Source organism: Anguilla rostrata, chromosome 4 (assembly GCF_018555375.3).
Source record: "Anguilla rostrata isolate EN2019 chromosome 4, ASM1855537v3, whole genome shotgun sequence".
Taxonomy (NCBI): domain Eukaryota; kingdom Metazoa; phylum Chordata; class Actinopteri; order Anguilliformes; family Anguillidae; genus Anguilla; species Anguilla rostrata.
In genome coordinates, this window is record NC_057936.1 from 42,489,685 (window position 1) to 42,504,326 (window position 14,642).

The window sequence follows — 14,642 nt, forward strand, 5'->3', positions numbered from 1 at the left end:
GCTGGCCTAGGGACGAAGGGGCATAGGGAGTCGAGTGCTGAGGAGAGAGATGACGTCAGGGTGGAGGATGCAGAGTTAGTGGGGAGCTTGGAAAATGATTGAAGAGGGGGGAGGGAAGCAGTCACTCTGGGAGCAAGAGAAGAGGGTGATAGGGAGCGGAGGTTACGGCGGACAGTGACAGTGGGGATGGGAGGGGGAGAGGGAGGGTGTGGAGAGAGGGAGAGGGAGAAGGAGATTAAATGATGGTCAGACGTATGCAGGGGGGTAACCGTAAGATTGGAGCTGGAGCAGGTCCTCAGGAAGATCAGGTCTAGGAGGTTGCCTGCCTTGTGGGTTGGAGGAGAGTGTTGTAGGGAGAGGTCAAAGGAGTGAAGTAGTGGTAGGAAGGCAGCAGACTGGGAGGCTTCTAGGTGGATGTTAAAATCTCCAAGGAGGATCAGCGGGGTTCCGTCCTCAGGGAAGGAGCTGAGCAGGGTGTCTAGCTCATCCAGGAAGCTTCCCAGGGGCCCCGGGGGAACATTTTGGTTTCACCACGTATTAGCATTTTTAAAATACATTTCAGGGCAACGTAATGTTTGGGAGAAATGGCTTCATGTGTTTTTGATTAGCCAGGTGTGTTCAATTGTATGTTTAGTGCAATATAAGACAGCTTTCAGTCTCTAGTGTAGATTCTAGGCCTTTGATTGCCTTTGGAGTTTGCTATTGGCCTTTGTCAACATGAAGACCACAGTTGTGCCAATGAAAGTAAAAAGAAGCCAATATAAGGCTGAGAAATAAGAAAAAACAAAAAAACAGAGACAGAGGCCAAACCTTAAGCTTACTAAAATCAACTGTTTGGAACATCATTAAGAAGAATTCTAAACATTATGAAGAAAAAAACCAGTCTGACAGATCAGACTGGCAGGCATGGATGAGTCAGTGACTACTGTCTGCAGAAGACTTCACAAACAGAACTACAGAGGGTACACTACAAGATGCAAAACATTAATTAAAAACAGGATGGCCAGGTTACAGTTTGCTAAGAAATACCTAAAAGAGCAGGCAGAGTTCTGGAAAAAGGTCTTGTGGACAGATGAAACCAAGATTCACTTGTATCAGAGTGATGGCAAGAGAAAAGTGTGGAAAAGTGCCAAAAGGATCTGCCCAAGGGCATGTATGGCTACCCCAGGTACTGGTTCACTTCCCTTCATTAGTGACATAACTGTTGATATCAGCAGCAGAATGGATTCTGAAGTGTACGGAAGCATGTTATCTGCTGAAGTTCAAGTAAATGCCTCCAAAATCAGTGGACAGCATTTCATCCAACAGTAAGATAATGGTCCCAATCATACTGCTAATGCAATAAATATGTTTTTGAAAACCAAAAACTGGAAAATTCATTCACCCGATCTGAATCCAACTGAACATGCGTTTCATATGCCAAAGAGAAAACTTAAGGCAACTACCCAGAAAATAAGCAAGAGCTCAAGACAGCTGCAGTACAGGCCTGGCATAGCATCATCACAGAAGATACTCAGCACCTGGTGATGTCTATGAGTCGCAGACTTCAAGCAGGTATTGCATGAAAAGGATATGTAACAGAGTACTATATGTACATGACTACTTCCATTTACATAACATAAATACTGTGTCCCAAACATTATGGTGCCCTGACATGAGAAGGCTTTATGCAGGGATGTGCTACAATTCAGCCAGAAGAGCATTAGCGAAATCAGGCACTGATCGGGCATTTAGGTCTGACTCACAGTTTGCTTTCCAACTGATCCCAAAGGTGTTGGATGGGGTTGAGGCCAGAGCACTGTGAGGGTAAGTTCTTCCTCACAGAGTTGCCTTCACTGGAAATAAGGGGCCTAGCCCAAACCATGCCCCAGACCAAGGAGTGTCCAGATACTTTTGGTCATATAGTGTAGGATGACCCATGCCTGAATTTTATTTTTAAGCTACCTAAGGGTTAGGGTTAGGGTTACACTTCAGACAAAACGATAACATGGCTTGTTGTTAATTAGTCTTTTTGATATTGAGTGCTAGCATGAGCGAAACTTGAATGAGCAAAGAGCACAACTAGGATCCTAATTTTGACTAGGCAACACATTAGAACCTGTAATTACATATTAAAAATTCTTATCAAACAAAAAAGTGAAAGCCCTAGTGTGTGCGTGTGTGTGTGTCTGTGTGTGTCTGTGTGTGTGTGTGTGTGTTCGTCATGTGTGTGTGTGTGTCTGTGCGTGTATTTGTGTGTGAGAGAGAAATCATATGGCCATGATATGCACTTGTACGTCGCTTTGGATGAAAGCGTCTGCTAAATAAATGTAATGTAATGTAAAATCAGCGGGTGCTCACCAGCCTCTCCACCTCTTGCTCACGCAGCCTCTCATCTCTCTGCCACTGGTGGTAGTCCTGCAGCTCCTCCTTCCCACTTAGGGAGCTGATGCTGCCCCTCCTCTCCCGGAAGGCCCCCTGACCTGTGCCCGGCCCCAGCCCCGCCTTCCCAAAGGATGGCCTCCTCTCACTCAGCCCCAGGTCCAGCCGGGACAAGGACCCCTGTAGGTCGGCCCACTGCTCGGGCGAGTAGCAGCTTGTTAGGTTCATCTTCTTGGCCACGCGAGGGCTGGCGGAGACACTGGTCGCCGCAGTGACATTGTCGGAGGTGGATCTCCAGGAGGTGGAGCCCTTGGAGGAGAGGGAGATTGAGACCACCTCTACCTGGCCATTTCGGGAGGGCTCGGGGTCACGACGGGGGAGCAGGGTGAGTGGAGTGTCGGCCGCTCTGTAGAGGCGGGGTAACGAGCGGCTGTGGTTACCCATCATCCCTCTCAGGGACCCCGCTGAGTACTTCCTCCGTCTGGGGTCCAGGTCTGGGCCCAGGTCCCGGGCCCCGCTGCCCCCTTCCTGCCTCACCTCCTGGGGGTGGAGCCAGCGGGAGAGGTGGGGGCTGGAAGGCATGCTGGCTGGTGCTGAGGGGGGTGGTTTGCCTACAGAGGAACTGTTTCGCACGGGGAAGAGGGGGATCTCCCTTTCTGCAATGAGAGGAGTCAACAGGCTGTCCTGGGACAGATTCCGTGCATTGGAGCAGGTGTAGGGAGGGATTCGCTCCCAGGAGTCCCCCTGCTCCTGGTGGAGGCCTGTGGCCTGAGGCGAGCCTGGGGTGGGGCTAGTGGGCGGGGACTTTGTCAGACTAAAGTAGGAGGGGCTGCAGTCCCCATTGGCTTGCTTGTTGCGCTCCACTGCTACTTTCCTGTGCTGCAGCGTCTTCATCAGGTCCTGTAGCTCCGCCTCTGACTGCCCTGTCTGGCCCTTAGCCCTGTCCACTCCATGGCTGTAGTCCATGCCAAACTTCAGATAGTCTGTTGGGAGTGAGAGGAAGAAGAGGGGGAAGGTATGTTGAGCGGCCTTCTTTCTCCAAAATACTATACTACTGGATTATCTTCTAAGAACAATAAGCACAAATATACAAAAAAATAAACAAACGTGTGCACATAGTAATAGCTTTATTTTGAATTTAACTCTGGTATTTGGAGTGTGAAAACTATCTTTTGGTAACACCAGTCACCAAAGAAGTCACCAAATCCACCTTAAAAAATTAAGGATAGACGCATTAAATATGTACTTTACAAACCGAATTTTCATGTTATACTTGTAATTTATCTTCAGTTTTTAATTTGAGCATTTTAAGTTGTGCAATTCAGGTTTATTGATTCAATTGCACAAACTCTTTTCATCCATCCATTATCAATTCCCGCTTATCCTGGTCAGGGATGAAGCCTATCTCACCGTGCATTGGGCAAAATTCCTATGGGCAATTTAGAGTCTCCAATTAGCCTACCTACATGTCTTTGGACTGTGGGAGGAAACCCACGCAGACACAAGGAGAACATGCAAACTCCACACATAAAGGCCCAGGTCGGGATTCCAACCCAGGACCTTCTTGCTGTGAGGCGACACTGCTACCCACTGCACGACCATGCCACCCCAAACTCTTTTCAGATTCAGGTATTCACTGTCAACTGAAAACCTGAAAAAGACAACACCAGCCTCATGCTAGTCAATCACTGAGCCGAACTATGATGGCTCAAAATGTGAAAGTGGAAAAATTGGTTATTTGATGGGCAAGATGTTCAATACTTTCGTAATATAAATTATCACTTTAATTTCAGTTACAAACCCTGAGTTGCAGCACTTGTAAAATATACATTTGATAAATTTGATGACAAGAGGATAAATTGAAAGTACAAGTTAAAATGCAAATGTGAAATTCTAATTCTTTGTAAAACACATATTCAAATTGTTCATTCAATTATAAAATCTTCGTAAAACACAAATCCGAAATATAATGAAAATTGTAAATTGATATTGAACTACTTTTGATTTCACAACACAGGTCCAGGAGTTACTAGATGCATGTTTCTGTGATTAAGGTTACAGATTTAAAATGTGACCAATATGCAGATTACCCTCCACACACTACCATGCTTCTTGAACAATGTGTAATGGCCGCTACACATTTGGATTGCCGTTTACAGCAGACACACAGTGCGCAGACAGAAAATCCATGCATGCTCTGAACCAGAATCCAAGTGGTGTAGCATAGCATGTCTGAAATAGAATATTAATAACTAATGTAAACTCTCTGTAATTATTTACATGCGTCTTTAACCTGTGCTTTGGGAGGTCTGGAAAAAACTAAAACAAACAAACAAACAAACAAAAAAACAACAAAAGCTACAAGCAAACCTGAAAGCTTTTGCAGTATTTGAATTCAGAATAAAATGAAATGTGAAATGTTCTTCTAAATATGGAAGGTCTCCCACAGTGAAGTCCTAGGAATTATGCCAAATTTTTGGGATTGAAGACAGCCAACAATTGCAGAAGCTTCCACATCCATACACAGAGAGATATGTATTGATATGTACACATAGCAGAAATCAGTGAAGAATCTTTGAACTCTCAGCCAACCATTACATTACTGTGAGGGAGGGGGGAGTGTCGGAGGACCATAAGCAACTGTACAGGGACTCGAAAAGCTTATCACCGAGGTGATAAGCCACAGAGGCTAGAGGAAACGAGGAAGGGGAAAAATAAAACAGAACGACTGGAGTAAAAACTCAAACTCCCTGTCAAGCCTTAAAAAAACGGCCAAACAGAAAACAACCCTGTAAAAACAAGGGTGAAAAACAGAGAAAGAAAACACTGAGTCGCAGCTCAGACCTGAAATAAGAAAACGAAAACTTGGGGTCGAACACCGAGAAACCCAAGAACCTAAGACAGCTTAGGAAACAAAAAAGAAAAGGTAAAGCCCTAACGGTCTGCCGGCGTGAATCCCAGAAACACAGACCGATATACAAACCTTCTAAGGGGAAACACTTCTTGAGAAGCGAGAGAACAGGAGGTTTTTTTTTTTTTTAACAGGCTCTGAAATACCTTACCAGCTCAATGAGAATGTAAGTTGACACTGAAGCAAGGACTGAAAGTCAGACCGCATCGTAAATAGTTTTGCAAGATGCAGGTGGCCGAAATCACGGCATAGGGAGGAATAAATGGAAACAGGTGTATCCAATGAGGTAGTAATCAGGCCGGGGGAGCCCTCACGTGGCCAAAGATGGGACTGCACCCCAAACCCATGACACATTACATTATAAAACCTTTCGCAGTTGGCACATGCCATTTGCACCAACCATACACTACACGATTTGTTTCTGTGATTTGATTCTGATTTGATTTGCTGTCACAGACCAATTTCCAATATCATAAAAATCACTACATTTTTAGCTTGAGCAGGGCACTGAAAGAGCTGTGATTTTGAAAAGACTGTCAATTGAAACTTGTGTAATGCATGGGAGGCATTACACAATTTACATTTTTATATGCTATGCATTTATATAACTGGATGATTACTGAAGCAGTTCTGATTAAGCATTGTGCTCAACAGTCCTCCACGTGGAAAGTAACTGCTTAGCGCACATGCCAAATCCTTGCCCATTTAGCGGGTATCCTATTTAAAGCTTTATAACTCCAGATGTGAACACCACAGAGACCTGAAAAATGGCTTAAATGAAGACATTTGAACCATTTACAATGTTTAGATTAGATTATATTCATAACTTTGGAAGTAATAAAGTGCCAAAAATGTAATTGTCTAGGCAAAAAAAAAATTGAAAAATGAATTTGCTCTTTTTTTAGTTTGCAATGAAATACTGAGAGATTGCATATATACAGCAGGTTAAACTATACATGTCCTGGATCAAAAACGTCTTGACCACAAGTTCATAAAATCCAAGGGTGGATATGTAGAACTACTAAAAACTAAGCAGTGTAACCAGCATCTCCGAATCTATCCAAAATGTCTAAATTATGCATTGAGTAAATCACAACATATTCACGTATTTCACTACAAATCAACTGTTTTAATTCAAGAAACTCACTGTTGCATCATTTTCAAGTGGGAATTACAAGCTTCTGTCAGTACAGAGGTCTAAAATAGCTAGGGAGAAACATATCCAAAAATGAATAAAATGCTTTTTGTCCATTATAAAGCATATAAATGAGTCCCTTATGAAGGTTTAAGATGACACATTGATACCAGATTAAAAAATAATGCAAAAATATTGTCACACAATGCAGTACACTACCTAAATGTGTAATAATTAACTCTTGTATGTATTTCTATACTCTGTACTCTCCTATGTTTTCTTGTATGGGGATGGGACGACATGAAAACAATTTTCAACCGTCCACCACATTATGGCAATGTTCCATCCCTCACGTCATCACTGTTGCATGTATCACAAAAACTACTAAACTACCAACTAACGCTTAACTTTACAGTGTGAAATATCCTCATTATAAAATACCACTAACCTATTTAAAGTTACAATCTCGAAGATTTCCATTTCGTTCTCTTTGGCGGTACCATTGGCGAAAAGCAGTAATTGCAGGTGTGTTTTTGGACCTCACTTCCCAGAGATCCAACCGGATCCAACCAGTGTCGCCTGCGTGACGTCCTGGGCCACGCCAATTATAACACTTACTATTTACTGAAAAAAAAAGGTTGTTATAAAAGTAACGTAATGTACATACTCATTCATTGTCTAACATTAGGCTAACTTAAGCTGTCTTTACACTGCCGAGCCGGGTTAAAATGCTATAGCAGACCTGGGGTAGAATTAGTGATGATCAATTTCCACAGACGTTCTTTATCCACCTTTTGCCCGATATGAACATTTTTACACTACAAAGAAGAATCCGCCGGATTCGCTGTGGCTCGTGCAATTATGTATCTCGTGCACAATAAACACTGTCGTTCTCGTGAATGATTGTGTGATATTTTTGAAACCCCGCCTTGCAAAATGTTACCCCTGGTGTTTCTAGTTTTGCTAGCTAAACTGTTTGAGAATAAAGCTGAACTGGGTGTTAAATTAGCAATCAGAACAAGAATAAAACAAAAACAAAGGAGATTTCATCAAAAAAGGGCATCAAGGCTGAAGGAACATATGAGGAAACGTAATAAAATAATAACAACGCGAATCCATACTGCCATATTTTTTATTTAGTTTTCTCCGGCTTGACATCTTTACACTGAAATCAGACCGGCTCTGCTCCACCTATACCCCAGGTTAATGCTCTGTGTAAAGACGGCTTTATTCCGATCATTATAATATACTGATGAACTGATGATGTAAATAACGGTAACATTAAGGCCAGTTCAGATCAATGATTCGCAACGAGACTAAACGGTTTTAGAATGTTGCAGAGAAAATAGCAGCGGTGTGAACTGGTTATAGTTGCACAGCGTCTGAAGCCTTTGCCTGGGGTTTCAAAAGACCCAGCTTGTCAAATCGCCAAGTGCAGTTAGAATGTTTACAATCAGACGTCTTGGAATTTTGCACGTCTCGTTGCGGATCATTGATCTGAACTGACCTTTAGTTAGCTACATTGCAACGCTGCAACAAGGTAGCATTGCATTTGAGAGACGTTTTCCGAGGTCGGTACCAGTCGGTAGCGTTTAGCGTTTTTTCTAATTGTTAGCTGACATTAGATTGTGTTAATTACGTACATTAGCTAGCTAGCTAACGCAACGTTACCTGATATGAGAGATGGCTACTGTGCGCAACTTTGTCTAAACTAATGTTGCCTTTCTTGTCATGGTCCGGTAGCTAGCGTTAGCTGTGCAAATAGCTAGGCTATGTAATGTAGTAACATTATATTGTCATCAAATGTAATACGAAATCTACATCCACAAATAATATGACCTCTCATGTTACACAAAAACCTTTTAGGGTTCCATAACCCCCCCCTTCCTCTGTTATTGTAATGCTAGCAGACACCGGAAAAAACAGTACGCCGCTCACACACAAGTGAGTTGAAGAGCGAGCCTGTTGCGTTAGCTCCGTCTACCCTCTCTGGCGGACCAACCACTGATAGGTGATGGAAAACGCGTCATTAACTATGCGCCGCTTGTGTTTTTTCCCGGGAATGTCGCCACAGGCACCCAGTTCTTTAATCATAAATAATAATAATAATAATAATAATAATAATAATAATATAAATTAATATAATAGGCTCAATCACCATTGTGTTACCTAATTCGGCGATAGATAGTGACTTAACAGGCATTTATTTTAATGAAAATCTTTCAAAAAACTAAACTAACCAACCAACTCTTAAAACTAAAACTAAACTGAAATTTAAATCAAAACTAAATAAAAATAACAAAGGATTTGAGCTTATGAATTTAATGTATGCAGTAAAATGTCCAGTGTTAATTCAACTCTAACAGAGATTATATGTGCCCACTCCAGCCGCAGTGGAGCCATATAAACTCTGTAACAGTTGATTTAAAATGGAATATTTTACTAGTTGTAGTTCTAATCAATAGCATATTTATGCCTAATATTTTGATGAGCATGTTATTAATATATGAGGTCTGTACCTAGTTAAATTAACTTTGCATAAATATTAAAGCATTCTAAATAGAAATCTCAACTGTGCATATGCCTTTATGCATGTGCCCAAATCCATATATAGTTTTTGATTGTACCAAAGAACAAAAGCAGATAAGAAAAATTATGATTGCTTAAATGTTTGTGGAAAGGTTCTTACACACGATTTCAGAACTAATCATACACGTTTTGTGAATGAGGCCCAATGAGTGCATGTGGGTAACTAGTGTAATGGATGAGAAAGTGCGTGCGTGCATGTGCGTGTGTGTATATACCGCAGGACTGTAGGGGGGAGAGATGCACACCTGTGACTGTAATGCTATATGATAGAAGGAAAGCCTGACTGGGCTGTCTATAATATGAGAATACAGGAGAGTGTTGATTCACTGGCAGCATGTTTTAGTGTCTGAGGAAGCAGGAGTGAGAAAGGGCGTGACTGTGAGGAGTCAGATGTCAGGAGTTGGGTTGGGGGGGTTGGGGGGGGGGGTTGCCAGATGGCTAATTCACTTAGGGCAGTGTTTCTCAAACTCAGTCCTGGGAGACCAGTGAGCTGGTGTCAGTTCCAACCGCAATTGCAATCCTGGAATTTTTACAAGCTGTTAACTTTTCCTTATTAGGTGTTTTTCATGTTTAGAGGGATTATTTACCCTCTTAAGCCAAATTATGTCAGAAATAGCTGTGCATGCCATGAAGGACAAAAGTCCCATGCTCACATTGTGCTTATTGCTATATTGAAAACAATGACATAAAAAGAGGGTACAAATTTTAACTGATCAACTTAAAAACTGAGATGAACCAAAAGGCTCCTAAATAGGTTGTGGAACACATGCATTTAACTTCTTATTTTTTCCTTAAACTTATGAACACAATGCATGTATGCATTGCTGTAATTTTCTTTGCCTTCAGATTATTCTACCTTCGATTATCTACCAAATGGTTTGGTAGATCGAATTAGAGATCCAATCCAATTAGGAGCCTTTTGATTGGTACGAGAGGGATTTCCCCGCTCTCTACTGACTCCCACTTGTCGATCAGGTGCCTGTGGACTGCATGCCAAAGTTGCACACAAAAGGTCTTCCTCCGACTCCACTCTGTGTGAGCCTGGCTGTTGACAACCCATTTCAGAGAACAGCAGATGTCTGGACTCTCCTAAATCTGCAGTGGAGATCACACACGATCGCAGCTGCAGTTGCAAACAGCTACTTGGACATTCCAAACTAGGGAGGATGCCAAATATGATAAAAGACGTCTGGGTTGGTTTGGTCTACCTGAGCCGTAGGCCAGCAAGGACACAGGGTTTTTCTTGGGCAGCATGCTCTTCATTCGGCTGGCTTCCTCTGGGTGGTTAAAGCGGAAGAAATAGGATTTACCCAGACACAGAGCATACCCTGCAGGAGAAATGCACACACACACAAACACACAAAGGTGAGACAGTATAATCCTATTCATGTCTCTGAAATGCAGATGCTCTATGCTCAAGAGGAGGGTGACTGACTCCCTTCAGTTGAGGGCATTGTTAAACACAACACTGCCACTCCACTCCCTTAGCTCACTCAGAAACCCAACAGGAGAACACATGAATGCCATGCTCACCACACACCTACATTATATTACACTTCATTAGTACATTACAGCACCTACATCAGGCACCACTCCATCAGGTACACCTACTTCAGGCACACTTAACCGAAAAACCAAGAGACAATATCAGGTCATCCCCAGAACAGACCAGGGTCAAATACTTTTTCAGAAATGTTCAGTTAGATCTTTCATAAAAGTACAGTATTTCAAAATGTTATTTACCAACACAAGGTTGTTTGAATTCAATATAATGAAAATATGTGAACTGAGAAGGTATTTGCATTTACAATGAGAAAGTATGTCATTTCATCTATGCATTTATAAGTATTCTCATATACACAGTGTGTTTATGTAGCATTATGACTAATGCTATATTTATTTGCCTCATTTCATGGTCCATATTTCATGTTCATTTCACCATGCACTCATGATGGTAACTTGCTCACATGAAGTAACCTTTATCATTCATTTATAGACTTTAACATAAGCCTTTCTTTGTTCTCACTGGCCAGCATCATCAAGAATAATAGCAAGGTATGTGACAAGTTTCTGAAATTTTCTTCTGAAAACATCCATTACATTAACCCAACTATCCACTGTCAACCTAGTTCAGTCAGATCCTTATGGCCCTCTAAACCCTGCCCCCAAACACCACCCCTTCCAAACCCCCCCACCCCCCACCTGGAGGCACAATCAAAGTCCCAAATGGGAGAGTGACGACACAGAAGGAACAAGCCCAGTATCTGCCATCATAATCATGCTGCTCCCTCATTCATTCAGATTCATTCAGAATTCTACTTTTAAAACATTGCAGGCCAATGTACACAAAGACTTGAGTAGTTACAAGCACGTTTCTGCCTATAATAAAAGATCAGTTCCTTCTACAACAGAAATTAAAACCCCACAACTGCCTTGCTGCTAGATTTTAATTTATTGTTGTGAGATACTGATCAGGTGGACCCAAATGCAGGACTCAGACACAGGAAATTCTGGGAATGCAAACTGAGTGGTTTATTGGAGAAGACAGGCAGGAGAAATGTAGATGGCGATGCAGATTCAGACAGACGTGGACAGGAAGGCTGGAACAGGAGCTAAAGCGGGTCAGGCTGCCTGGATAGGGCTGAATTGGACTGGCAAAACCAGGCAGGGCTGGAAATGTTGCAGGCCTCCTTGTTATTCCTAGATTAGCTAAAATTACCATAGGTGGTAGAGCCTTCTCCTATCGTGCTCCCCTCCTTTGGAACAAGTTGCCTGCCCATGTTCGGGGCGCAGACACTATCACCTTATTTAAAGCTAGGCTCAAAACATATCTTTTTAGTTTCTCCTATATTTGAGGAGCAGGAGTGGGTGGCGGGCATAGCTATAGAGTCTCTGGTGGACTGAGCGGTTAGTGCTGTCACTGGATCATCATTGGTAGTGCTGTGTAAAGCTGAGCCGGTCATGGTCTGGTGATGACTGTCTCAAGCCTGCCCTCATAGCTGCGTTGGCCCCTGCCTCTGTTTCCTTTAGCTATGCTGCTATAGCCTTATTCTGCTGGGGTTTTCCTTATCGCACACAGGCACCTCTGTCTCTTCTGCTCTGCTTGCTAATCTACCACTTGAACCCCCTAACAATGTTTTCTTTTTTTTTGTCTTCCTCGGCTCTGGGCACTTGCCCGGAGCTCTAGCCCAAGTTTGCTGAGCACCCCCCCTGGCCCGGAGCTCCAGCCCTACACCAGCTAGACCAGCTGGGCACCACCGCCTCCTGCTACTATTAACTTTCCATGACAAACCGGTGCCTGCCCGTGGCAGATGGGTTCACCCTCTGAGTCCGGTTCTGCTCAAGGTTTCTTCCTGCTATCACTCAGGGAGTTTTTCCTTGCCACTGCTGCCCTAGGCTTACTCTTTGGGGGCTGGTTCTCTGTAAAGCTGCTTTGTGACAAAGCTCCTTTGTTAAAAGCGCTATACAAATAAAATTGATTGATTGATTGACTGGCAAGCCCGGGCAGGGCTGGATTGGCAAGACTGGGCAGGACTGGACTGGCAGGACTGGGCAGGGCTGGACTGGCAGGACCGGGCAGGGCTGGACTGGCAGAAGGAGCTGTTCTGGGAGGCCGGCGAAGGGCGGGCTGGACCCGGAAGGCAGAAGAGGGAAAAAACCTGCAAACCCATAGGTTTATGCTTAAATTAGCTGAATAACATGAGCATAGCCTATAAGCCACACTGTGAAATCCCACACACACACTAACAGCAGCAATGAACGAGAGGTTCTTGCGCGGAACCCCGTGTTTCGAATCCTATGTTGACACTACCTCTAAAAAGGTCCAGCAAAGACTTTTTTTCCTGAGAAAATGAACTCTTTAAACATTTCTATTGTGATGATTGTCCTTCACAGAAGTTTTATTGAATCTGTTTTAACCTTTTGTATTACTGCTTGGTTTGGAAACCTAAATCTGTCCAATAGGAACAGACTTGGAGGTCTTAAGGTTAAGGTGACCAGTAGGATCTCAGCAGGGAGTCAGGCCAGGCTTTTCGACATTTATAACAGGCAGGTCCTTAGGAGGGCTAATGCTATATTGGTCCGCCAGGACCATCCACTCCAGACGGAGTTTGAGCTTTAGCCCTCAGGCCGTTGTTTCAGGGCACCTGTTTGGAGGACTAAATGATTCCATGTCTCCTTGATCCCAAGTGCTATTGATATGCTTAATGGCAAATAGCACTCTGGCCGCATTACTTGCACTACCCCTGCACATTTGCACACTTGCACATTTGTACTTTTGTATGAATTTACATTTCCCTGCATTAGCTCCGTGATTTAATTGTGATGTTGTCGTTGGTTGGCGTTGCTGTACTGTGCTCTACTGATTACGAACCAGATACGCACTTCCTGTGTTGGACCGAGACGAATGAGTGGTGCTAGATAATTGTTTGTTGGGCGTTGTGTGTTTGATAGGCACAAATGAGTTTTTAAAATGGTTGAGTTTACATTGGGGTACTCTATATCGTCTGCCAGAGGGTAAGAGCTCATACTCGGCGTGGAGAATATGAGATGGGTCAGACAATATTCTCTGTGCTTGTCTGAGAACAGACTGCTCATATATTGACTGGAGGGCCTGGTATTCATTCCTCCCCATAACCTTCATGGCAGTCTATACCAGATGAGCAAGCTAAGATTTTAACTGTACAGTGACATTGCCATACCATGCTCGCATCAAATTCAAAACATTGGTTCTAGCATACCAGGCAGTCAAGGGATCAGCCCCAGCATACCTTCACAAGATATTCAAACCCTACATGCCAGCCAGATCCCTCCGTTCTGCTACCTCAGGACGCCTAGCACCTCCACCTCTTCGCACCTACACTTCCAGAACACGTCTCCTGTCTGTTCTGGCCCCACGATGGTGGAATGACCTCCCTGTGGAGGTCAGAACAGCTGAGACTGTGACCCATTTCAAACGACGACTGAAGACCCACCTCTTCAGGCTGCACCTCTCCCCATCCCTCCCTTCCCCCCCTGTAAATGACTAAACTTAGGGTTGTAACTAGGCAGCTGTTTAATAGGTGACTTAGTTGATGCGCCAGTCTTAACAACTACTTGTATTTTTATTTATTTTTATTTTTCCATAGATTGCGTTGTTGCCGTTCTCGTTGTTAGTGTTAATCAGTTTAACCACCAGGGTCCAGGTTGAACTATGCGGTTGTTCCCTGTATTTGGACCGGTACTTCTCTCTAGGGGTTTCGTCATACTTGTTCCTGGTTATGGTTATACACTTTGTTGTACGTCGCTCTGGATAAGAGCGTCTGCCAAATGCCTGTAATGTAAATGTAAATGTAAATGCTGACATCCCATACCTGACTATGCTCTCTAATACAGCCTGGTAGAATAAAAACATAATCCTCTGATCCACCCCATGCACCCTGAGTCGGCATAAAAAGTATAATTTCTGCTGTAAACGAGAACACAAACTTTCAACATGGGCCATCCAGCTAAGGGTGTTGTCCAAGTTAATGCCAAGGTACTTGTAGGAGCAGACCTAGCCTCACGAGCCAGTCTCTTTTTTCACTTTGTTCAACAGAACCTGGTCGATGCCTTGACGTTCTAGGCATAACTGAAGGTGGCAACCTTCCTGGGATAGTTGTATTTTCC

General features: G+C 43.4%; 1 protein-coding gene across 4 annotated transcripts in view; it reads right to left on the bottom strand.

Annotated features, from left to right (window-relative positions):
• The window catches only part of phldb2b (pleckstrin homology-like domain, family B, member 2b), a 120,806-nt gene that overhangs the window by 55,591 nt on the left and 50,573 nt on the right, over positions 1 to 14,642 (bottom strand). For all 4 annotated transcript variants that reach the window (XM_064332700.1, XM_064332702.1, XM_064332701.1 and 1 more), the window contains exons 5-6: positions 10,205 to 10,324; positions 2,341 to 3,344 (exon numbers count right to left, since the gene is read on the bottom strand). In XM_064332700.1, coding sequence (XP_064188770.1) covers positions 2,341 to 3,344; positions 10,205 to 10,324 — 1,124 coding nt within the window. The remainder of the gene's footprint in view (positions 1 to 2,340; positions 3,345 to 10,204; positions 10,325 to 14,642) is intronic.